Below are 24,312 nucleotides of genomic sequence, written 5' to 3'. Positions count from 1 at the left end.
AGGTTGAGGGGACTAAATGATATTGGGAAAAAAATACAATAAAGATTAAATTCAAAAAAAGATGAGGGAACTGCGGGCTGCAGAAGCAAAGAGGTTTGCCCAAGGTTATACAACCAGGAAGGGCCGGGGCCAGGATGCAAATCCAGGTCCCCTGGTTCCACAGCCAGACCTTCCCACTGCCTCGCACTGCCTGGGGAGACACGGCCTGCACCCCCTACGTCCCCCAGTTACTGACACCACAAAGCAGACTTGACAAAAGCAAACTGCAGCCAAGGCAGGTGGTGGGATGTGAGATAAGGCAGATCTCCTTGGGGCTGCAGCAGTCTGGGAGGCTTCCTCAAGGTGATGGGCTTTGACCTGGGCCTTGTGAGGTTGGTCAGGTAGTCAGGTTTAGAATGGTATGGAGAAGGAAGAGTGGTGACAAGAACTGTGCAAAGGTGAGGCGGCAGGTTTTCCAGGGACTGAGAAGAGACTTGTGTTGCTGGATGAGGAGGTTCCTGTAGGAAAGGAATGAGTGCAGTGGGAAGTGAGGAGGCTCTGAGGCTCTAACAACTTAAAAATGAGATCATGGCGTGACAAGAGAAGAAAGCTCGATGTTACCTAAGTGTCTTTTAAAAGAATCGGGCTAGAGTGAAAAGGACTGAACTAAGATGGTGGCAGCTGGAGATCAAGTCAGACTTGAGAAAACAGAATTGACAGGCCGGAGACAGCGTGGGAGGGAGGTGAGGAGTCAGAGATCTGCCTGTCACTGAGAGTTTGGGCCTCCTGACGGGCAGTCTGGCAGCAGCAGCAGAAGCGGAAGGCGGTGTGTGGAGTGCGTCAGCTCAGCCCTCAGATCAAGGCCAGCCTGGTGTATTCCCCAGTGTTACCTGGGGCCAGTGCCTCGACTCCTCTGGGTGAGCTTGCTGACTCGCTGGGTAGGGAGGCAGAGTCCCGGTTCTCAGAGCAGCGGAGGGTGTGAGGCTGTGCGGGTAAAGTAAAATAAATTCTCCAATGTCGCATGGCTGGCATCCAGGTACTTACCAAATGTTAGCTCTCTCCCTCCCCACCCCAGCCTCTCTATTTGTGGAGGTAGTACCTAGTGTTAGCCTCATTTGTTTTTAAGGTATATAATGTGCTTTGAAAAAAAGGAATCCAGGATTTTGAGGTAGAGGACAGATGGAGCCACTGGGCTTGGAGGTCTCATTTTTTTGACCTCCTTTGGCATCTAGGCTTCAGAAATTCAAGCCCTCACACTTGGAGTTGAAGGTATCTTTCCAAGGTTAGTGCTTCCAGAAGCAAGCGATGGGGCTGCCTTCCTACTGTCATCACGATGCGCTCTCCATTTGGGGTTATTTCTGAGCCAGGCATAAAATTCCGTTGGCTAGCAGGATTGCATTTTGCCTGTGAAACATGCCCAGCCCCCCAGCCTTGCTTTTATAACAGGTTTGGAAATTCTGGTTGTCTCCCCAGAGCTCTACACACATGGCAACTGGGTTGAGGCGGAGTTCTAGCAAAGACAGAGCAGAGGCGCCCATTCCCGTCCCTGTAAACCCCAACGGAGGCTGCCATTCTGGAGCTGCTCCCAGCACGCTTCTCCTTCCTGGGGGCTGTGCCTGCCAAGCACTCTCGGAGAGGCAGGCAGAGCGCAGGCTTGGAGTCCCTCCTCCTAGTCCTCCGCTCTGGAATGGCCGCCCCTCCCCCACTCCGGCATCACGTGCCTCTGCACTTGCTCCTTGTTGTCATAGCATCTGAGGGCGCTGGGCCCATTGGCACCAGCAGGAACCAATCAGCAGTCCCCGCCCTGCTCGCTTTCCAAGATGGTCCCTGGACTGTTACTATCTGCTTAGCAGAAGGTGAGGGTGGTCCCTGGTCCCGCTTCCGTCCTTGGCATCTTAGTGCTTCTTCCCCTGAGTCCTGTTTGTACCCTGCCCCACTGTTTCCCACGTCCCCCCCCCCCCCCCCGCCTTGATTTCCCCATGCTCAGAGAAAAATCTAGTGGAGGTCCCCGTGAGGTGACAGTTTCCACGGGAAGGGCAGGGGACAAAGCCTTATTGCCACTTAACAGCCTTTTCCCCCAAGAAAAAGTCCTAGAACAGCTTCTTGGTGGATCCAGAGAAGGACCCTCTAGTCCCAGGATGATGTTTCCGCCGTGTGAGTGAGCGAGTCTAGGACTCTCCTCCTGTGGATCTCTGGTAATTGACACAGGGTTCCCAGAAGTAAGGAACTGGGTGAGCTGTGGATTTCCATTTACTTCTTGCAGACAAGAAGGGTTAATAAACAGTTGGGAAGACAGAAAGGTTGAATCAGAACGATCACAGAATCCTGCATCTCCATTAGCTGTAAGATACTGGGTAAGTTCCTTTACCTCTCTGAATCCCAGTCCAGAGCAGTTGTAACAAAAGAGTCCATCCATCTCTCAGGTGTATGTTTAAATGAGATAAAACAGGCAGAGCAGTTAGCCAGGTGCCTGGCCATAAGCACTCAAAAGGGCCAGCCAGCTGTTTGGGTCCAAGTGTACTGCTGAGATCTAAAGTGCTCACATTCAACATTTGGCAAACATTTTCATGTTAGTCTAATTTTTGCCTATTCATTTAGTTATTCTTTTAACTCATTAATGCCTTTAGCATATATTCACTGGGCACCTACTACCAGTCAATTCTTGCGCCCTCTCCTCTGCCCCCTCTCCTCCAGCTGCGGAATGAAGCCTGGGGGAGGTCCCCACGCAACTCCCTCAGAGGAACCGGTCGAGTCTAGCGTGGCAGGAGGGCTGCCGGGAGAGCGCTGCCTTCTGGTAGCTGGGGGTTTGGAAGTTGTTTTCTGCAGTGCTGCCTCCTCAGGCTGAGATACCTGAACAGAGAAGATCCCTCTAGCATTTGAGCAGCACTGAGTCTCGACAGCTTTCCACAGCTACCTTTGTCCCACTCCTCACTCTTGGGGAGGTGTGCCCCCCATTACTTGAAGGCCCCGTCCAGCAAGCTGGAACCTACTTTCTGTGTAGTGGGACTGTGTCTCCCAGGGCCAAGCTCCGCGGCTGGTCTACTGTGCTTTGCTGTGCTAGAGTTCCTGGAAGTCTGCTCTGCTACTGATACCCTGTCATCTCCGTACTATTCTTGCAGTGCGGTTCCCTTCCTGCCCTCACCGTGCATCTCACTACCTGTCTCCAGTGGGGTTGGAGTGGCCACATTACTACTAACACTTGTTTTGGGGTTGTCTAACTGCTCTGGGCCCCTTGTATATATATCTCCCCCCCCCACCCCCGCTGCCCTTCATCCCGTACACTTGGGCTGTTTGTCAGAGACGCTCCTGGGCAGGCACTGGGCTGAGTGTCCGAGAGACAGAGACACCCAACTCGTGCACAGTTCATGAAAAGAGCATCTCATGTGTGATAGGGCCGTGGTGCTTCATGCTGCGGGACTTGCCAGAGTGGAGCATCTGCCTTTGCCATGCACAATCAGGGACAGCTTTACAAGGAGGTGATATTTGAGCAGTCTTGAAGGATTTAGCTATGTAGGCAGTGGGAGAATGGGAATTCCAGTCAAGGAGAATAATAGCATGCATACAAGCCTGAAATTGCATAGTGTTCTTTAGAGAAATATGGTGTGAATGGAACAAAGGGAATACGTTATTTGGGGTGGAGGGTTCATGGGTAGCCAAGGGAGGGAATGAGGCCAGAAAGGTAAACAGGGGACTCCTGCTCGGGGCCTTGTAAGCCTCACTGTGTGCGTTATACTACCCTCCAAGTGCTGGGAGCCTGCGAAGGCTTCTGTATAGGGACATGTCACGGTCAGGTTCATCTGTGAGAAAGCTGAGACACATGGGTGGGAGGTCATGGGTTATTGTCTCACTTGTCCTCTAGCAGTTCCGTGAGGCAGACGGGACAGACACTCTCCTGTGCTTTTTTACACCTGAGAACACTGAGGCCCGAGGGGATAAATACCTGGCTAGAGGTCTCAGAGCCAGGAAGCAGAGGACCGAGGATTCACCTGGCTTCCTGGCTCTGAATCTCTCTCTCCTGGGCACACTGCCATTGTTAACAGAGTCTTCTAGAAAGCTGTCTGCAGCTGGGTGGTAGGCAGATGCTGACAGGAGTAATACAAAGCAAATGGTCATTGATACAATCTTGTTGAAGGAGTGTAGCACTGGGATTTTGTGGCCTGTGGTGTTCAATCTCCTGACCTCAGTGCCAATGCACAGACAGCAAGAAGCAGGGGAGCTTTGAGCTTCAAGTGCTACTTTGCCTTGACAAAGTCCATTCATCACTATCTCGCTCATTAAGTCAGAGCAGCACCTGCTGCCTGATACGGGCATTTGTCAGTGGCTTGTTTCTGGAAGCCTCCGGTCCTCTCGGTTGGTCAGTTCTGCAGTCTGCAGCCCCAGGTTTCACCCTGGCAGCCGGAGGCAGGCCCTTTCTCTGTCTGCATTTTGTGAAATGAAATGAGTTTATTTTTTAAAAACAAAGTAACGTGATCTAGCAGTACGGAACAGGAGCTTGGAGATCAGGCAGACCCGGGTTTTAGTTCTGCTACTGCCACTTCAGCTGGCTAGGAAAGCTATTTCGTATGGATGTGCTCAGCTTCTTATCTCTAAAATGAGCAAAGTCACACCTACCTGAAAAAGATCACTGTGATGATTAAGATGTGATAATGTTTAGGAAGTGCCTTGGCTTGATGCCTGCCACATGAGTCCTCATTGTACGGGGGCTATAATTCCTGCTTTTATCGCTGCCATCATCACCACTACTGCCACCACCACCATTAAAGAATATTCAGAAAAGAGGGACTATAAGCTGCCCTTATAATTTACTCACGTGTCCTTCAAATCTTTTCCCTCCCCTGCTTTAGAACATACCAGAGTTTATAGCAGGCAGGGTGTTTTTTTCCCTCGGTGGTAGAACCTGCATTATATTTATTTTTCTTATTTTTAATAGATTATTTTCCAATTATAAGAATACATAGCGTTGAAAAAGCGAAAGGAGTTGTGGTATCTGTCTAACCCTAGTCCGGAGGCAGTCGCCGTTGCCACGTTGAGGTGCCCTCCAGTCTTTCACTCGCATTTTACCGTAGAGTTGGGATCAGATTGCTGTAAGTATTCCAGTTTTTAGGAGATTTTTCAGTTCACAGGATATCATGAGAATTTTCCTTTATTGTAAATATCATTTTCCAGGTCTATATAATAGTTCGGCAGGTGACTTGATCATAATTTTCATAAGCATTCCCCTAAAGTTAGATATCTAAGTTCCAGTTTTTCAACCTAAACATCTTCCTATGACAACCCAGGCAGCCAGCCTCAGTATACCAGGAGACATAGAATGAACTTGTGCTCTGTGTGTGGTCCTGGGTAAGTCACTGTGGGAACCTCTCAAATAAATGAAGCACAGAGCCTGTCTCCAAGGATCTCAGAGACCGGACAGCCTGGGAATTTTCACTGGGATAAAAAATACAGGTGTGTCTTTGCCAGACGCTGTCAGGGAGGCCACCTAAGCATGGGTAGCCCTCTTCCCTGTAGAAGCTGGGATCTGGGAAGCATAGATTTTATAAGGAAAAGAGCCTCAGACACCTTGCTGCCCTTTCTCACCTACCAATGTGTTCTTTGGCCTTTGGTGCTCAGTGCCTTCGGCCCTGTTACTGTCAGGGGCCTACACTGGTTACCTTTGAGTATCACTTCCGAGTGGTTTTCACTGGCTATAACATCAGGAAAGGAACTTGCAAGAGAATCAGAGTGGTTCTAGTATTAGTGTTGTTGTTTTTAATCCTCATCCAAGGACACGCTTATTGATTTTAGAGAGATGGAGGGAGAAACAGAGGGAGGGAAACATCAGTGTGAGAGAGAAACACTAATTGGTTGCCTTGCGTACGCGCCCAGACTGGGGACTGAGCCCACAGCCTAGGCAGGTGCCCTGACCAAGAATCAAGTCCTCGACCTTCCAGTTTGTGGGATGACACCCAGCCAACTGAACCAGACTGGCCAGGGCTAGTCTTAGCTACGTACTTGTTCTGGCACGCAAGGCAAGTTCTGTCCTCTTCCCAGGCCTTGGTTTTCTCTTCATAGTGTAGAAAGATTGGACTGGAAGATGCTCAAGGCCCTTCCTGCATTAACATTCCTGGAGCACCTGAAGACTTTCTCTCGCCAGGAGCTGAAGGGAGCATCCTGATAAAGGGCACAGGATGCTTCTCCGGAGTCTTGAGTTCCTTTTAATTAGTAGTTGGAGAACGGTTTCTGCTTTTACATTCCCAGTCACTTCCCCCTGGTAGCGGGAGGGATGTGCAGAGACTGAAAGGCACAAGGCGTCTGTCACTGGGTGGACACTGGATTCAGAACCCGAAATGGCTGTGCTTTGTAAATTAGGTATTTGTTCTTTTATGTATTTTGTTCTTTCATTCCTTTTCTCTTTTTTTAAAGAACATTTTCTTTTTTAAAAAAAGTTTTATTTATTTATCTTTAGAGGGGGAGGGAAGGAGAGAAGGAGAGAATATCAGTGTATGGTTGCCTCTTATAGGTCCCCTGCTGGGAACTAGCCTGCAACTCAGGCATGTGACCCGACTGGGAATCGAACCATGATTCTCTGGTTTGCAGGCCCGTGCTCAATCCACTGACTGAGCTACATCAGCCAGGGCTTTATTCCTTTTCTTACTTAGCAGATGTTAGCCGAGTCCCTGGCCTTGTACAGTTCAACTGTGCAATACAGAGGTGGAGACTTAGTCCTGTTCTCAAGACACATGCAGTCTAGTGAGGAAACAGGAAAAAATGTAAAAGGGCACAAGATAATCGCCACAGTGGGGGTGGATGTAAATTGTGCAGTGGAAGGAGAGGTTGAGGCTGCCCGGAAGCCACTGCAGAGGAGTCTCAGTGGACGCTCTGAGATTTTAAAGGACAAGTGGGAGATTCCTAGGTAGGCATTGAGGAGAGATCATTCCGAGCAGAGGAACAGCACGTGCAAAGGCCCAGAGGTGTGAGCGAACGTGTTGCGTTTGGGGAACTACAGGAGTTCGTGTGACTGGAAAGTAAAAGGGAGAGTGAACAAATGACAGAAGTCAAACATTTGTCTTTGGACGAGTCTGTTTCCACCACATTTTCTGCTCATTTTTTCAGTCCCCATGAGGATGATGGTCTTCTTAGTTCAGCTTTCAAAAAGTGTCATTTGTATTGCCTTCTAGCTCTATTTTTATAGTAACACGTGCTCATTATAGAAAGCCTGAAAATTGCTAAAAACTAGAAAGGAGAAAGGATTTTTGAAAAAAATCACTCATGGTCTCACTGCCTAAAAACAAACACATTAACATCTTGGTGTATTTCATTCAATTTTTATATCATTTTTTAAAATGTAGTTGTGAGTATGTTGTAATTACAGTCAGTTTTTGTATATGGTGTCCCTTTCTACTTACTTCCTAAATTTGCCAAAAATAAATGTTAGTATTATTAAAAAATAGCTGTGATCATAAAATATGAAAGCTGAAATATCTGTACATTTTTCTTTAATATAACTTACTTTCTTTTTATAGGTCTCTTGTGGCTCAGAACATAATCTGGCCGTGGTTGGTGAGTAGCTTGTATACTAGTAACTGTTTATTCTGAAACTCATGCAGCAAAATTGGAGAAGACTCTTGCTTAACCGGAGACCAGGGTGTCTTTGTGTGTGTGTGTGTGTGTGTGTGTGTGTGTGTGTGTGTGTGTGAGAGAGAGAGAGAGAGAGAGAGAGAGAGAGAGAAGAGGTTCTGGGAAATGGAAGTCTTTGGCTGACCAAAGCTTTATTAGAACCTTCTTTTCTAAAAATTGCAGTTCGCATCACTGGGCATCTTTTTAAGGTGTCTGAGCTGGTCTCCCTACCTTAAGAAGTGACATTTGAGGATATTAAAGATCTTACCGGTTGGGGGCAGCATGTGTGGAAAGCCAGACATAAAAGGGGAAGAGGACTGAGCTGCTACTCCTTCCTTGAATAAGTCCCCTCCATCAAGCTCGTTCCTCTTGGTTGACTCTTTCTTTGGAAAGAGAGGGCTCTGTTCACTCACTGCTTTGTATGTTGTGGTGTTTGGGAACTCTCAGTTGAAGCCTCTGATTAATTAAGGTTTCCTCTTAGTTGACTCTGGATAACCAAAGGTTCACTGTTTTTTATAACCAGGCCTATGAGTTACTCCTGCAAGAAGCTTATTATTACTTCCACAGGTAGACTCTGTCTATTTCACAGTACATTAGAAAGACAACAATGTAGGGCCCGACTGCCTAAGTTCAATACAGGTTGCCACTTACGAGCCATGGGAACTTGGACAAGGTACTTAACCCCTCGGTGCCTCATTGTCTTCATGTTTAAATGAGGAGCGCGATGGAGCCTTTCTCAGAGTGCCGCCGAGGGCGTTGAGTTCACACAGGTAAAGCGTGTGGAACAGTACTTAGTTCCTAGTAAGGGTTTTAGAAGTGCTGGTTGTTATTACATGACATCTGTTCGTGTAATTGCCTTCCTGTGGGCTCCTGTTCCCCCATCTATAAATGGAGGGGTTCAAACAGGAAAGCGAGCCGCCCTGCAGCTCTGATACTTGAGGACTCCATGGCAGCGCCCTCGTTGCCTGGCCTGTGCCCGTGTGTCTGTTCCTGTCTGCTTCTCTCCCAGCCTCTGACCCTGAGCTTCTGAGAGGCCAGGCCCCTGTGTTTTCCTTTTGCTTCTTGCCTGTTTGTGGCACCCAGAGCAGTGCCTGGCACTCAGCAGAGACTCAAGCACTCTTTTCTGAGTCGAGCGAGACTGGCTTGGCTGCCTGGGGTGGCAGCAGTTTGAAGCACTCCTTTGCTGGCCCGAGCATGATGTGCAAGGAGGCAGAACCAAGGGTGGCAGAGGGGTGGGCTGTTGGCAAGCCTTGGGGGTGCAGAACAAAAGGAGCCAGGGTCAGGGAAGGAGTGAGAAAATAGATCAGCAAGCCTGCATACTTTGCAGCAGTCCCGGAACTGCTCCAGCCAGGGCGTAATGAAGACAAAGTCATCACAGAGTCAGAGGTGGTGCCTGGGATGTTGCTGCTGCTGCCGTCCCTGGTCTGGGAGAGGCTGGCCTCCTCTGGGACCACACAAGCAAGAAGATTGCAGGGAATCTAGACATGGGAGAGGACAAGATCCAGATGAAGGAGGGGGCCAGAGGCAGCCCGGGGCTGCAGAAAGTGCACAGACTCTGCAGGCACACGGCCTTGGTTCAAACCAGCTCTGTCTCGGCGTGAGCTTTCATGTTCCCCTCATCCGTGTAATGGGGAGAATTCCACCTTGCAGGATTGTCGTTGTGTGTGAAATACCTGGTAAAAAATACATACATATATACATACATATTTATAACTGTTTCTCATTTCTCTTCGTCAGGGTGAGACGGGGGCATGGGGGGAAGACTCGCATGTTAGGTGACTGTTCTAGTGAAGTAATTCTTCATTGGAAGAGAGAAACGATAATGTTCTGGAAAGATGTGTCCTGTGTTACCCAAGTGAGGAGAACATCAGAGACAGCAGAGGTCAGGGGTGCTGGTGAACTCCCTGAGGGCAGACCTGTCATCTTCCATTTTGTCCCCACTGCCTGGGGTATGGCTCACAGTCCCCTGAATGAACGGTTCCAGATTCCGGAAAGGGGGACCAGTCCCAGGGCTCTGAACTTGTCTGTGTGCCTACACGTGAGCTGGGAGCAGAGGCTCCCACCACAGGAGAGGGGGAGGGGGCGGTCGGGGGCTGTCCTGCAGAGTGCAAGCTGTGCACTGGGAAGTGACGAGAAGTGCCTGTTAGTCCTGGCAGGGGGCCAAGCTGGAGGAGGAGCTTAAAGCCTGGTTCTCACAGCTTCTGCCATTACCTGCTCGAGATGGATGTCCCCACCTTCAGTCTCATTCCCCAAGACCCAGCCCCACATTGCCTGGTGCTGGGTCCCACACTTTATAGGCTCAAAGTAGTCACAGAATAGACTAGAACAGAATGTGAAGAAGGCAACACTTGCTTAATGTCTGATGAAAGGGTGATAGTCAAAATTGGAAGGGGAGGTGGAGTAGAGACGGGTGAAGGACATAATTGAGGACCTGCTTTGTCTTAGATTGGACAGAACTCCACAAAGTATATTTATTGCATCTGCTTCATAGAGGAGAGCGCTGAGACTCGGAGAGTAGACAGGTTAACCAGCTTGCCCAGGGATAAGTAGGGTGGATGTCGAGTTGTCTGCCTGACTTCCCAGAGTTTGCACTCTGTCAGATCCTCAGGCCAGAGGCACCGTGGGGGGTGCTGAAGGAGTGCATGGGCACTGGGTTCGAACTCTGCCTCCTCCACTGGAGAGCTGTGTAACCTGTGTAAGTGGCTTGACCTCTGTGCTGATTGCTTCATCTGTAATATATTATTGACCTCATAGAGTTGTAAAGTACTAACTGCCTGGCACAAAAGTAAAGGCTCAGTAAATGTTATCTGATTTTTTAATTATTTATTAAGACTTCAAGGAAGGCGTTAATTTTGAGATGACTGTGAGAAGGTCTGAGACCCAGGGTAGGAGTCTCAGAAGATAGGGAGGAGTGTCTCCTTCCACCCCCACCCCCGAGATGGGAGGGTCCAGGGCAGCTGTGCAGCACAGCTGCAGAACGGATTTTCACACTGGCGCCTGGTGACCCCAGCCCGGGGCCTGGAAATCCCAATGGCCCTGGAAACACTGCGAGCTCTCATGTGTCCCCGGTCAGGGTTCTGCTACCACTGCCCCAGACGGGACACAGGACCTGCGTGTCCAGCCTGGAGGCTGCTTCATTTGCTTCCAGGTTTCTTTTTTTTTACTCTTCTTTTGCAATTTGCTTTGGCTCTTAGTTTTCCAAAAAAGCATCTCTTGATATGCTCTGTGTTTGCCTCCAGACACCCCTGTGGCTAGAAAGGATGGTGAGTTATTGCTTTAGACAAAGGAATTGCTGGAGCTGGGCAGAAACAACCTCAAGTGACAAGCAAGAAGGAGAGAGCTGAGGCCACCAGCCATGGCTGGCCTGGCCGCTTTCCAGTTCTGTGCCTTGTACAGTCACTCTTCCTCACGGAGCCTGATTCGTCATCGGTAAAATCACCATCACAGTCCCCACCCCTACAAGTGGTTTTTCCAAATGGCACAGGTATGTCTGGTGCCTGCTCAGCACCTGCCACATAAAAGGTGCCCAGCAGGTGCTCACTCACTTGGCAGGTTCACTAGTTGGCTTCCTTTCTTTCTGCCTTTCCACTCAGGATTTCCCTTCACATCTGACAAAGCTGGCTGCCTGGCTCCCATTTGTGGGCACAGACTGAGGTCAGCAGAGGTGAAAGGAGGGCAAGTGGCCACCACTTGCTCAGAAGATCCCTGCCTGGCAGAGGCTGGCTCCCCAGGCCTGGCCCTGTCTTCGGGGCCCTCACCTCTGTGTATGGCTGAATCGACTCCAGCTGTTTTACTCCCCCCAGGAGCGGCTTATTTTGGCTTGAATGGGCAATTTGTTTGCCTTCTCTCCTGATGTGCAGTTGTTCAGCCTTCCCTTCCTGCAGAGAAAAAAGAGCTGACTGCATTTCCTCTCTCCCCGCTCTGCACAGACCCTTGGAAAGGATTTTACTGATGGCTTTTTCCTGGAGTGCTTGGGCTCAGCAGACAGGCATGGTTAAAAGGTAGATGTGTGGTAGGAAAGTATGGGGCCTCCTCCCTGCCTCCTCCAAGCAAAGCAGTTCTTTTATCAAGTTGGAGCAATAATCTGTGCAAGGGTTTGGGGTTATTTTTTTCATTTCACAGATGAGTTCCAGTCATTGTGCCTTTGTAATATGTGTGGCAGAATGTCTGATCTTGGCCTGGAACCCATGGTGGTTTCATGTATGAATTTAATAGACAGAACTCCTCTCCTTTTTCTGACATGGGTTGCTCCTCTGAGAGGCAGTCCCTGCAAACCCCGGGGCCTTGTAGAGAGCATAGACATAAGTGCAAACGTGTGGTTCTGTGCGTGGTGTGATGGGCAGAGTGTAGTATCCATTTAATCTTCACAGCAACTCGGTGAGTTGGCTGCATTATCAGCCCTATTTTCTAGGTGAGGGAAACTGAGCTTAGGCTGGGCAGTTTGCTCCACCCAGGTCATAGGGTGGTCAGGAGGCATCTGCCTGTTGGGGCTTTAACCCGAGCCCCTAACCTCAGAGGTGGTACCCAGTGCGCCTTCCTGCACAGCAGTGACAGTCTGGCTTGCTTCTAAGGCCACCAGATAACATCATTTCATCCACACATGTCAATGGTTAGTTTCTCTTCATGTTGGCCAGTTCTTCTGTGTATCCAGCCTAATCTATTTTGCTTCAGATTAAGCAATTCTCTGCATAGTAACCAGAAAAAAATCACAAAACTGATGGAACTGTTTTGGAAAACCACCTCTTTTAGGATTCTTCTCCCCCCTCCATTATCCTTTACTACTTTTTTAAAAAATGATTTACTTATATAGTTTTAAAAATAATACATGTACATGATTCAAAACTTTAAAAAAGCACAGAAAGATTTAGAACGTAAAACCTCCCTCCCTCCATATCCCGAACCTGCCCGGTGTCTCCAAACCCTCCTACCACATGCGGAGCTGATGCCTGTTGTTAGTTCCTTCTTGTATCCTTCTAGATTCCTTTTGCATATGTAAGTGAGTACTAAGACACACCCCTAGGGCCCCTTTTATATATGCGGTAGGACTTTACCATACACACTTTCTAGTGTCTGATTTCTTTCTTTCAGCAGTTTACTCATATCTGGAAAATCTGTCCCTGTCAGTATAAAAGCATCCCTAGTTCTTTCCTGTGGCTACATAATGTTCCAGGGTACCTGTGTGCCATGGTGTATTTAACCAGCGCCTTGTTGATGGACACTTAGGTCATTTTCAGCCTTTTGCTATTACAAGTAATGATGTAGTGAATAACTTCATATATTTTATTTCATGTGTGGGAGAGAGTACTTGTGGCATAAATTTCTACAAGTGAAGTTATTGTATCAAAGACTAAGTTTATTTATTTTGCAAGATACTACAAAATTGTCCTCCATAGGAGTGACACCGTTCTTCACTCCCCCAGCCATGTAAGAGTGCCCGCTTTTGATGTCTAACATCTCCCGAACAGAAAATGGTAACAAACTTTTGGATTTTTGCCCATCTGGTAGGTGATCAACTACTTAGGGTGGTTTTGTGTGTGTGTGTGTGTGTGTGTGTGTGTGTGTGTGTGTGTGTGTGTGTACGAATCTTAAAGGCTCAGTTTGCAGGCTTTACAGATGTACATATCTAAGAAACCACACACCACCACAAGATACAGACGTTTTTAGCCTTGAAGGCCACCTCATACCCTTTGCAGTCAGGACCCCGCCCCAGATGGGATCAGGATTCTGACTCCTGTCTCCGGAGATGAGTTTCAAGTGAACTTCATATAAATGGGGCCATACAGTGTGTACTCTTTTGTTCAACACTTTGTGTCTGTTAGAATCTTCCGTTCTGTGTGTGGCAGTAGTCTTTTCTTATTTATCAGTCATATTCCACTGTATGAACACACCACAGCTTACCCATTTCACTGCCGACGGACATTTGGTTTGTTTCCAGTTTAGGGTTGTGAATAGAACTGCTATGAACGTTCTTATACATGCCTTATGGTGAATATATACGTTGATTTCTCTTGGGTGTGTAACTAGGGGTAGGATATCTGGGTCATAAGTATAGCATTAGTAGGCACTGCTCAATAGTTTTCAAAAAGAGTGCACCCATTTGCACTCCCACCAGGGATATATGAGAGTTCCAGCTGTGCCACCTCCTTGCCAGGCATTTTCAGTCTTTCTGAGTGAGGCTGTTCTGCGGCGTGTGTGATTCCGGGCAGTTGCTCTTTCTCTTGGGGCCTTAGCATCCCCATCTGAGGAATGTTTCCACTCGTCTGTCCGCATGTTCACAGACTGTGTTGTACGTCTTGATAGACCTTTAACTGTCTACACTTGCCTTGCACGCAGTAGGTGCTTCACATGTTTGTTAAACACTGAATGAATCTTACAGTACTTGCCTCCTTCCCTCTCCTTAGCTTGCTAGCCGCTGATAATGTAGCATTACGGATGCCCTGGAGGCCTACGGCAAACCACATTTAGTCACCTCATGGCGCTGACATTTAGTGGGAAAGAGGGCTGTGAATTAAGCTTGGATCATAATATGCACTTAATAAATGATGACTGACTACAAAGCAGAGTGATAAGAATTAGGAGAAAGTGAAGAGGAAGGAGTGATCAATCATGGAAATCCTCACAAAAGAGGTAGTTCCTGAGTGGAGGAAGGGTAAAGACAATTATGTGCTGAGGGATCAAAATGAACAAAAAGAAGGAACGTTTTGCCCTGGCTGGTGTAGCTCAGTGGATTGAGTGTGGCCTATGAACCAAAGGGTTGCTGGTTTGACTCCCGGTCAGGGCACATGCCTGAGTTGTAGGCCAAGTCCCCAGTAGGGGGCGTGCAAGAGGCAACCACACACTGATGTTTCTCTCCGCCTTTTTCTCCCTCCCTTCCCCTGTTCCTAAAAATAAATAAATAAAACCTGTTTTTTTTTAAAAAAAGAAGGAGGAAGGTTTTAAAGTGTGAATCATGGTTGAGGGACAAATGGTTGACCAGCATGACAGCTGAGGGTCAGCTGGGCCCAGTCTCCAATGGCGTGCTGAGGGACACTGACTTTATTGTGTGTCAGTGTGGATCTGTGATGAATTATGTAGCAAGACACTTTCATTGACAATTACAGAAGATAAAAGGTTTTTAAAAAAGATAACACTTTTTTACAGAATAAAAGAGAACTGACAGTAGTTGGGTACCTACTAAGTGCTGGCAGCAGCCTGAGCATTTTGCCTTTATTATTTCATTTAATCATCACCGTGCAAGGTAGAAGTGTATAGATAATTGTCCCTGTTTTCTCAATGGAAAACTGGAAACTCAAAGAGCTGGGCCCCAGGATTCAGAGTAGCATCGGCTGACCCTGAGGTTTGCATCATACTGCCTCCCTGCACAGGTCGGGCTCTGGCTTAGTTAGTATATCAAGCAGCAGCACCTGAGCTTGTAGCCTGCAGTGACTTCAGAAGACTGGAAAGACCAATAGCAGAGCTAGTACTAATAGTACTTGTCTGGGGGGCGGAGGCCAGCCCCATCTCTCCTCAAAGCAAAGCATGTAGGGGACCATGTGCAGCATAGGGCAGCTTTGACAGCGACCAAATAGTCAAGCCCATGTGCCTGCTCTGCTATTTCTTAGGAGCGAGCGTCCTGAGCCTGGGCGGCACCATGGTATCTCCCCTAGACTCACGGTGTTGCCCCTGAGCACCCGCAGGCCTCAGGTTGCGTGGGGCCTTCAATACCCCTTACTCGATGGCTGCCGTCTCTGCCGCCTCCCTTTCTGCGGATCTCCTGTTCCTCCCGGGTGCACCGAATGCCCTTAAGTGCAGAACAGCTGTGACGGTTTAGTCCATAGTGTGTTCTCTGTGCAGGGCTTCAGCAATATTCTATCCCCGTTTGTCCATTCATGAATTTATTCATTCATTAAGAGGCTTTACCAGGTTATAGAAAGGGCCCTGGGCCAAAGGATCAGAGTATAAGACTAGCAGCTGCCACTTTGGGCAGGTCACTTTCCTTCTGTGGGCCTCCTTTTCTTTTGGGATAAAATAAAAAAAATTGTTTAAGGCAGTCATGGAGGTCTCAAGCAGCTTTGACACTTTCTGAGACTGTTTCATTCATCCATAAACTCAGGCCTTCACCCTACCATGGGGTTAGGGAATGCTTCTCAAAAGAGGTGATTGAGGTGGGTCTTAAAGGATGAGCAGCAGGAAGAGAAAGGCATTCCCAGCAACAACAACAACATGAACAAAGGCATGGAGAAGGACTGGCAAGTTGGGGGGTGGGGGAATGGATTGGGAGAAGGACAGAGTGTGGGAGACGAGGCTGCAGGGCTCCCTGGGGCCATGTCCCGAAGGCCTAGAATGCCAGGATAAGGAGCTGGGACTTCATCCTGTCGGGTCATAGGGACCAAGAAATGTTTTAAAGTAGACAATGACTTGATCTGGTTTGTTTTCAGAAGCTAGTGACTGCTCAGTAGAGGAATCTGGAATGACTAGCAGTGGATTTGGATCTTGTCACTTTGTAAGATATTAATTCACTAGGTTAGTGCTTTTCAGTTTGAGACAAAAAAGATGCTGCTCACCTTTTGGCCCTCAGCACACTGGAGGTCTGCTTGCTCTGACCAGGCACTGCGGCTCCAGAATCCCCATCAGACTCCTTGGCCCGGCCTCTGCCTGGTCCTAGTTGCAACTACAGGCCCAGCCCAGGCCAGTCCCTCCCTCTTCCCATGGCAGCCAAGAGGCCAAACTTGGTCATGAAGCTGCACAGTGTAGGCCCTGTGTGGCATGTTGCACATGCCAGTAGCCTCTTATGTGTGCACACTGCTTCACAGTGCACAAGGCACTTCTACCCATTTATCTCCTTTTGTTCTTGCACTAACTCTAGAGTTCTCAGGGAAAGTTCAGTTCCTATTGTACAGAAGAGGAAAGGAATCTCAGGAAGGTTGTGTGATTTGCCCAAGTAGCATAACACAGAGTAAGGAACTGAGGCCTCAGAGTTAGGAAGTCATGGATTCCACTACCAGCTTCACTGCTTAATATTTGTATGACTGTGGGCAAGGCCGCTACCCTCTCTCAGCCTGTGAGTTCCTCATCTGTAAGGATTGAGATAATAATAGCTTCTGTGAGTGGTTGTCATCGGAATGAATTTTGTGGCTTATGGAAAAGCTCTTGGCACAGAGTAGGTGCTCCGCAGCTCTGTTTCTGACTCATTTCAGTGCTCTTTCTGGTGTTTCTTCTTGCTTTCCACATGCCCCTCTTTGTCATCTCTCTTGCTCCTTTATTCTTAAGTCAACTCCAGGTGTGTATTAATGAAAACATTCTTCCTTTGTGCCCAGCACAAATCTAGACCTTGGAGAGGGGCGGTGAGAGGATGTGGGGAATGGCCCCTGTCCTCATGTATTGCCTGGTTGGTGTGCCTTGGAGCAGAGTGTCTACCTTACTCTAGGCTGCACGGCCATCACCCTGCGATTACTCTTTTCCTTGTTTCATCTGCTCCCCACCTTCCTCCTTATAGTTAATCTCTCATTTTGATGGAGCACCTGTGCTAGTAGCTTCCTGACAAAGATTAGTTGGAGATAACATTTTTTTGATTCCTTGAATTTCTGAAAATATATGTACTGTTTTCACACTTGATTGATAGTTTAGCTGTGTGTAGGATTCCAAGTTGGAAATCCTTTTCCTTCTGATTGTTGGAGGCATTTTTCCATTGTCCTCTGGCTTCTAGTGTTACTATTGAGAAGTCTGCTGTTTTTTTTTTCTAATTCTTGTTCCTTTGTGACCAGGTTATTTTCCCTCTTTGAAACTTTTAAGAACTTCTCTTTATCATCGCTGTTTTGAAATTTGGTGTTGATGTGCCTGGGTGCAGGTCTTTTTTATTCATTGTCCTGGTACAATAATTCACTGAGCCTTCTCAATCCAGAGGCTTATGCCCTTCAGTTCTGGACATTTTTCTTGAAGTATTTCTTTGATAATTATTCTTCTTATTTTTGTTTTTCTGGAACTAACATTAGTCATATATCAAATCTCCTGGACTTAATCATCAAATGTTCTTAGCTTCCTTTTCTCTTGGACATTTTTACTTTGATTATTTTTTGGGAAAGTCAAGGGACTGGGCCCTTCAGGTGTGCCCCTGCCCTTTTCCACCCTGCTGTCCCCCTCCCCCACCCACCTCTGGCTTCCGGTACAGCAGGAGACTTGAGGACTGGAAAAGAGTGAGGTCAGGGTATTTATCCCCCAGCTCCCTCCCTGCTCAGTTGCCAGTGCTCCATCCCTCTATTAAGGGCCACAGCTCCGGTCTGGCATCCCTCTGCACAACCCACTGTCTCTTCTAAGTTTTGTGACTCTAAGTAGTTTGCTTGCTCTAATTGCACAACTATAAAAACAAAGATAATAATCTGGTCTCCCGCCTTGCTTTATAGAGGCTTTGTGATGTTGTAAAAAGTATAAGCACACTTATAAAAGAAAGATAACAATTTTCCAAAGAAAGCAAGATAGAATATCATAGATTTAATATTGTTTTGTTTTAATTCTCAAATAAATTTGATGTGATCTGCGGGGAACACTAAATCTGTCAAAGAAACCTGACTGATAGGGTTTCACATCTCAGCTCCGCCATTTTCTAGCTCTGTTCCCCTGAGTGAGTTGCGGCCTCCCTGAGCCTCAGTGTTCCTGTGTAGATAAAGATAATGAGAATACTCAGAGAGCTATTATGACGATTTAATGGGATAATGTATGTAAAGGGCCCAGCTTAATGCCTGACACATGGCAGCAGTACATGAAGATTTGTGTAGCTCCGCATCCTTACCAAACCTCGGAATGGCCCAGCCATCAATTTTTGACCAGGCTAATAGGTTCTATCAAAACAATAATTTTGTTTCAGAGGCAGAGTATATCATCCCGGGTTCAACCAGAGAGCTGACTCTGCAGGAGACGTATACAGGGTCCAGCAGAAGTAACACCTGCTTGTGTGTGGTTGGTAGGGTTGTAGTATGGGTGTAATGATTTATGGTTCTAATCTGAACATTTCACCTAAAATGTTATATGGTGTGCTTGAAATAACAACATATTGTTATGTTAAAGAATGACATCCTAATGATTTTATAATAAAAGATTTGTGATAAAAAGGGACATTATTTGTGCCAGACCCTGTGTTAAGAGATTTAATGCAAAGAATCAGCTTATACAAGGATGGAGGATGGCTAGGCAAGTCTGAAATCCATAGGGAAGATCAGTCATCAGGAAGGGCAGGCTGATGCTGCAGTTGATAGGCAGAAACTTTTTCCTCTGAAAAACCCTGGTTTTCTTCTTGAGGCCTTTCAACTGAGTGGATCAGACCCACCAAGATTATCCAGAATAATCTCCTTTATGTAAAGTCACCTGATTGTGGATGACCATCACACCTACAGAATACCTTCACCGTGTCCTAGCTGGGTGCCTCAGTTGGTTGGAGCGTCATTCCATGTACCAGAAGGATGGGGGTTTGAGTCCCAGTCAGGGCACATACTGAGTTGCAGGTTGGATTCCTAGTTGGGGTGCATGTAGGACGCAACCAGTCCATGTTTCTCTCTCACATGGATGTTTATCCCCCCTTCTTCTTTCTCTAAAACCAATAAACATATTTTAACAAATACCTTCACAGCAACACCTAGATTAGTGTTTGATTGGGTATGGATTGGCACGAAAAAGTGACCATCACATGGTTCAATGTGTATTTTAAGAAAATCATTCCGGGAACAGGCTGAGTGGAAAGAGAGAAAGTCCAGAAGCAGAGAGCAAGTAGAGAAACCAGAGCACCGCCTCAAGGGAGGGGTCTGATGGGGACCTGAATTAAGTAGTGGCAACTGAGATGGAAGGCGAGCAGCAGGGTCTGAGCTGTAAGTCAGGGCTGCTGACGTTTCACCAGAAGTCTCTGGAAAACTGGAATAAATGCCCCAAGCCCATTAATATCTGACCCCTGGTGGTGGAGTCTTAGCCCAGCCTCCTTTGCACTGAATCCTGCTTTCTAGCAACAGGCTGCTGGTATACAGTGTGCACTTACAGCCACCAGTGACGGAGTCGGAGGAGGGCCTGGGAAACCATGATTCCCCAGAGTGCCCTGGGAGTGCAGTATTTGGTTAATGCATTTTGCTCAGAGTATTAACCTCTTGGTTTCTGGTCTCACTGAGGGTTATTATAAAATGCATTGCAGCCATTCACTTTTTGATATCAGAAGGGGCTGTCTAGTGAGTGTAATTGAATCTTTCTGAAGCAACAGGGGATATTGGTAGGGTCTCTAGTCATCATTGGAATGACCAGTTGTGATGTGCAGGACTCTAATACAATCTGCATGTCCATTTGGGTCTCTTATGCTTACTGTATCATTTAATCATGGCAATAGCTGTGTGTGTGTGTGTGTGTGTGTGTGTGTGTGTGTTGAGAGTGAAGAGCAGGATGGGGAGAGAATTATCCCCAGCTCTCAGGTGAGAAGGCTAAGATGCCTCCTTGGGGATCATATAGCTCGCTAACAGCAGAGAGAACTGAAATGACATTTGCTGAGACTGTGTGTATGTATTACATACTACTGAGTCAGCTCTGACTCCCGGCGACCTTATGAATGAGCGATGTCCACAGTGTCCTGTCCTCCGCGGCCCTGCTCAGCTCCTGTAGACTCATGTCTGTGGCTTCTTTTCTGGAGTTAATCCCTCTCATGTTTGGTCTTTCTCTTTTCCTGCTGTCTTCTATAGTTCCCAGCATTATGGTCTATTCCAAAGAACCCTGCCTTCTCATGGTGTGCCTGAAGTAGGACAGCTTCAGCTTTGAGACAGTGTACTAATGCAGCAAAAAATTCGTTTCTGAGTCAGACATACCTGAGTTTAAAAATCCTAGTTTTGACACTTATTAACGAACGGTGTTGATTTCGAGCAAGTCACTCAGTCTCTCAGATCATAACATTTCTCCTCTATATAATGGGGAGAATAACATTTCCCTTGCCGGGATTATTGAAGATCGTTTTAAATAATTTATGTAAAGCAACTTGCATGGTGCTGGTCAGAGTAGATCCCCAGCACATGGAGGATTATTCTGTCTCCTGGACTAGCGCTCTTTCCAATATACCAACATGTTCACTCCTGTGATATGGGCGGTACAGGGGGCTGGAGTGACCTATGTGGGGCCCATCAAACTCTAGAAGTGTCTTTTTGAAGTAAATCTGTTCTTATTAGCTTTAGGAGGAGTACCAGGGGTGGCTGTCGTTTTTTTTCTCTAATAGCAGAGGCCTGGAACCAACTTTTATTTTGTCAGTAAACTTACATAATTTTGCATTTATACAAGAGATGCTGCAAAACAATAAAATAAGTATCACATATGGATGTTATTGGTAGTAGATGCCCACAGTCTGGAAATGCTGTTTGGATCATGCAGGTCTGTCTTTTTAAAATAGGCATAGAATTTGAATCGGAGAACAGGAGACATTGCATGCGGGATCATAGTGTGGAGGGACGACAGAGTAAGATATGCTTGGCATGGCTGGAACAGAAATTGTAACCATTGGGAACAGACATGATAAGGTTGGAAAAATAGATTCATAGATAGAGTTTCACGTGTACATGTAAGCAAACACATATTGTTCTCCTCTCCTACCAATGTACATTGCTGAGCTAAAATTCTTAGTTAGAAGTGATCGGAGGTGCTGGCTGAGCAGGTCTGTTGCTTGCCCTTAGCCTTGGTCTGTAGGAAGGCGATGTGAGGTGGAAGGAAGACCTGGAGTCAGGAGACCGAGGTGCCACCCTTGGTCGCACACCCTGCAGCAGTGTGGCCTGGACAAGACCCACAGCCTCTTTGGGCCTTAACTCTTCATTCATAAAAACAGTCCAGTCCCTTTTAGAGAGACTTCGAAACTGTTTGTCAAGAGCTTTGAGGATATCTGTTCACTTTCACTTATTGTCTCCTGAGCGAAGATCTTTTAGAAAAGCTTTATGGTTAAAGATGTTCATTGTGGTGTTTTTATAATTTAGTAAAAGTAGATGCTGCTTAAATGTGCAGCAATTGGGATTAGATAAATTATGGCCCATCTGCTTGACTAAGTTGCAGTGGACATATAAAAAGGAAAACAGAAAGGCATATATTTAAAAATACTGGGGAAAATGGTACTTGCTGATGTAGGCAACATTGTGGATGTCATCCAAGACCCTTCATGATCTGGTTCACACGCGCTACCCCTGCACCACCATTTACCGTGTATGGTGACCTTAGGACATTTTCTAACCAACACCTTTCTCCCTTATCTGCTTTCTTAAGTCTTGTTCATTCCTCCGGAAATGCCCTTCCTTCCTTGCCCGGCAGGTGAACAGCCACTCTCCTTCCAGTCCTGACCTCGAGAAGGATGCTCCATCATCTCCGTTAGGAGGTGACTGGCCTAACACAAAGGTTCTCAAACCTGGCAGTGCATGAGAATCACATGGAGAGCTATGAAAATGCAGATCCCCACGCCCGAGATAGGTCTCCTGATTCCCAGTCTCCAAGGCAAGGACCTGGAGTCAGTATTGGTAACAAGCCACCTTGGTTCTTGTGTTGCTTAGCCCTGTGTGGGAACCCTTGACCTTAGTAACTACAAGGTGCTTCCAGCTTAAAATCTTCCTAGTTCTGGGAGTGGTCACCTGTCTCTTGCTACCCCCACCTGAAAGGCTTTTACCAGGAGAGCATTGTGGAATAACAGACCCAACAAAGAGGAATGACCCTAGTGGCTTCACTATGGAGGACCTGTTCTATGCCAGCAACTGCTTTACATACAACATATTTTATCTCTACGATACCTTAAGGTCAGTCTTATTATCTCCATTTTACAGATGAGAAAACTAAGGCAAAAAGAAAAGTGTCTTGCCCAAGTTTAAAACACAAGAAAGCAGTGGAGCTCATATTTGAATTCAGTTCTAGCAGACTTCAGAGCCCAGGAACTAGAATCTCCCTCACTGACACCTTTCCCACTCCCCCAGCCCTCCACCAAAAGGCATCCTAGCAGGAACAGGGGCAGCTCTGCTAGGTGCAGACCTGCCTTGTGTAGGGTGGGTGGGCCCTGCAGCCCTCTGCCCTCTGAGCGTGCTTGGTGGTTGGGCAGCCAGGCGCCACATAGGCAGAGGCGCCTGCTCACCAAATGTGTTCTGACGCCCACCCACCTGCTTACCCGGTGCAGGGAAGCAGCAGAATTCAATTTGCGGCAGTGACCTAAGAGGGGCTATTTTTAGTAAGAAAGTAGGTCAGGGGCTGCAGCGGTGCTGCTGGAGAAATGAGCAGCCTCCCCTCTCAATGGGAGGCTTGCTCACTTTGCTCTGCAGCATGGGTGGAGGTGAAGAAGGCGGCTCTGACGTCCTCACGTGACTGCCACTGTAATCGTCACTGTGGGGCCCCTGAGGGGGAAACACACACACATCTAACACATGGAGGCTCTTGTCTGGGTTTGCCTAGGGCCCTGGCCCCAATCTTCTTCGAGAGATGGGAATCCCTTCAGGAAATATCTCAAACATGGTGGGAGGCTCATGTATTTTATACCCACTATATGCCAGCTCCTCTCCTTGGCTTGACCTGTGTTATCTCGAGTAATCCTTGCAAATACCTCTGCAAAGTAGGTATTGTTATCCCCATTTTGCAGATGTGGAAACCAAGCCACAGAGAAAGAGACTTACTCAGAGACCACACAGCTCGTGTTTAGTGCAGCCATCATTTGAATTCTGCGGGAGACTTCAGAGCTAAGGACCAGACGACCAGGCAGTTCATCAAGCCATGCGGCAGGTGGTTTTTAATTCCACTCTATCCCTGCCCCGTGTTGTTTTGTACTTCAGAGAAAACAGCGCAGTGATGGCTTTTTCCTGCTGGATTTATCTGAGCCTGACCGTGTACTCCTACCAGGACAGGACAGGACAAGACAGGACAGATCGCTTCCGCAGAGAGGACAAAGGACATCCCTACATACTGCTGCCTGATCATTGAGACCAGTAGTTGCCTAAAACAAAGTGATCACCTGATTTCCCTGGGCCCAGAGTATCTCAAAATCCTCTGCCCCTCTTGCCTTGCCACATATTAACTGCAGATCTGGACAAATCGCAGGGCACTCACTGGCGGTGCACAGGCAGACATGGGCTTGTTAACCGAATGCAGTAATTGACGTTGTGTGATTCATTATGCAAAGCATGGAGGACTCCAGCAGAAGCCCACTTGGTGGCCAGCCCGCTGCTGGCACCACCAGCCTTGAGAATTTGTTCCTGGCTGTGTTCCGGCTCTCCATCTGGAGAGTGCCGTACCTACAGGGGCCAGAAGCAGCCCGCGGCTTCTGCCTTATCCTGCTCCCTCCTTCCAGGCAAGCAGTCAGGATTTTGCCCCCACCCCCAGGCTGCATGACCTTTTGGGGAGCTTATTCATTAATTCATTTGTTCAACAGGTATTTTTTTTAAAATATTTTATTTATTTAATTTTTAGAGAGAGGGGATGGGAAGGAGATAGAGAGGGAGAGAAACATTAATCTGTGGTTGCCTCTCATGTGTCCCCCACTGGGGACCTGGCCTGCAACCCAGGCATGTGCCCTGACTGGGAATCGAACCGGCAACTCTTTGCTTCACAGGCCCGCGCTCAGTCCACTGAGCTACACCAGCCAGGGCTCAACAGGTATTTTAAAAAATGTATCAGGCATGCAGTAGAGAGCGAGACAGTTTCTGCCCTCACAGAATTTACCGCCCCTCCCTGGGCCTTAGTTTTCTTATCATCAAATGGGTGGAAAGAGGGAACTGGATTCATCAACCTCTTCTAGCT

The 24,312-nt window shown here is 47.5% G+C and overlaps 1 protein-coding gene across 9 annotated transcripts in view; it reads left to right on the top strand.

Moving 5' to 3' along the window:
• The window catches only part of SERGEF (secretion regulating guanine nucleotide exchange factor), a 182,084-nt gene that overhangs the window by 112,333 nt on the left and 45,439 nt on the right, over nucleotides 1-24,312 (top strand). For 7 of the 9 annotated variants that reach the window (XM_053673027.1, XM_053673030.1, XM_053673023.1 and 4 more), the window contains one exon: nucleotides 7,482-7,518. In XM_053673027.1, coding sequence (XP_053529002.1) covers nucleotides 7,482-7,518 — 37 coding nt within the window. Of the gene's footprint in view, nucleotides 1-7,481; nucleotides 7,519-8,902; nucleotides 9,280-24,312 lie in introns of those variants that run through there. The other 2 variants (XM_053673026.1, XM_053673025.1) reach the window with 2 other exon arrangements.

The sequence above is a fragment of the Artibeus jamaicensis genome, unplaced genomic scaffold (assembly GCF_021234435.1).
Source record: "Artibeus jamaicensis isolate MK-2021 breed Jamaican fruit bat unplaced genomic scaffold, CSHL_Jam_final contig_797, whole genome shotgun sequence".
Lineage (NCBI taxonomy): Eukaryota > Metazoa > Chordata > Mammalia > Chiroptera > Phyllostomidae > Artibeus > Artibeus jamaicensis.
The sequence above is the reverse complement of the archived record's forward strand: the minus strand, read 5'-3'. Positions and strand labels throughout refer to the sequence as shown.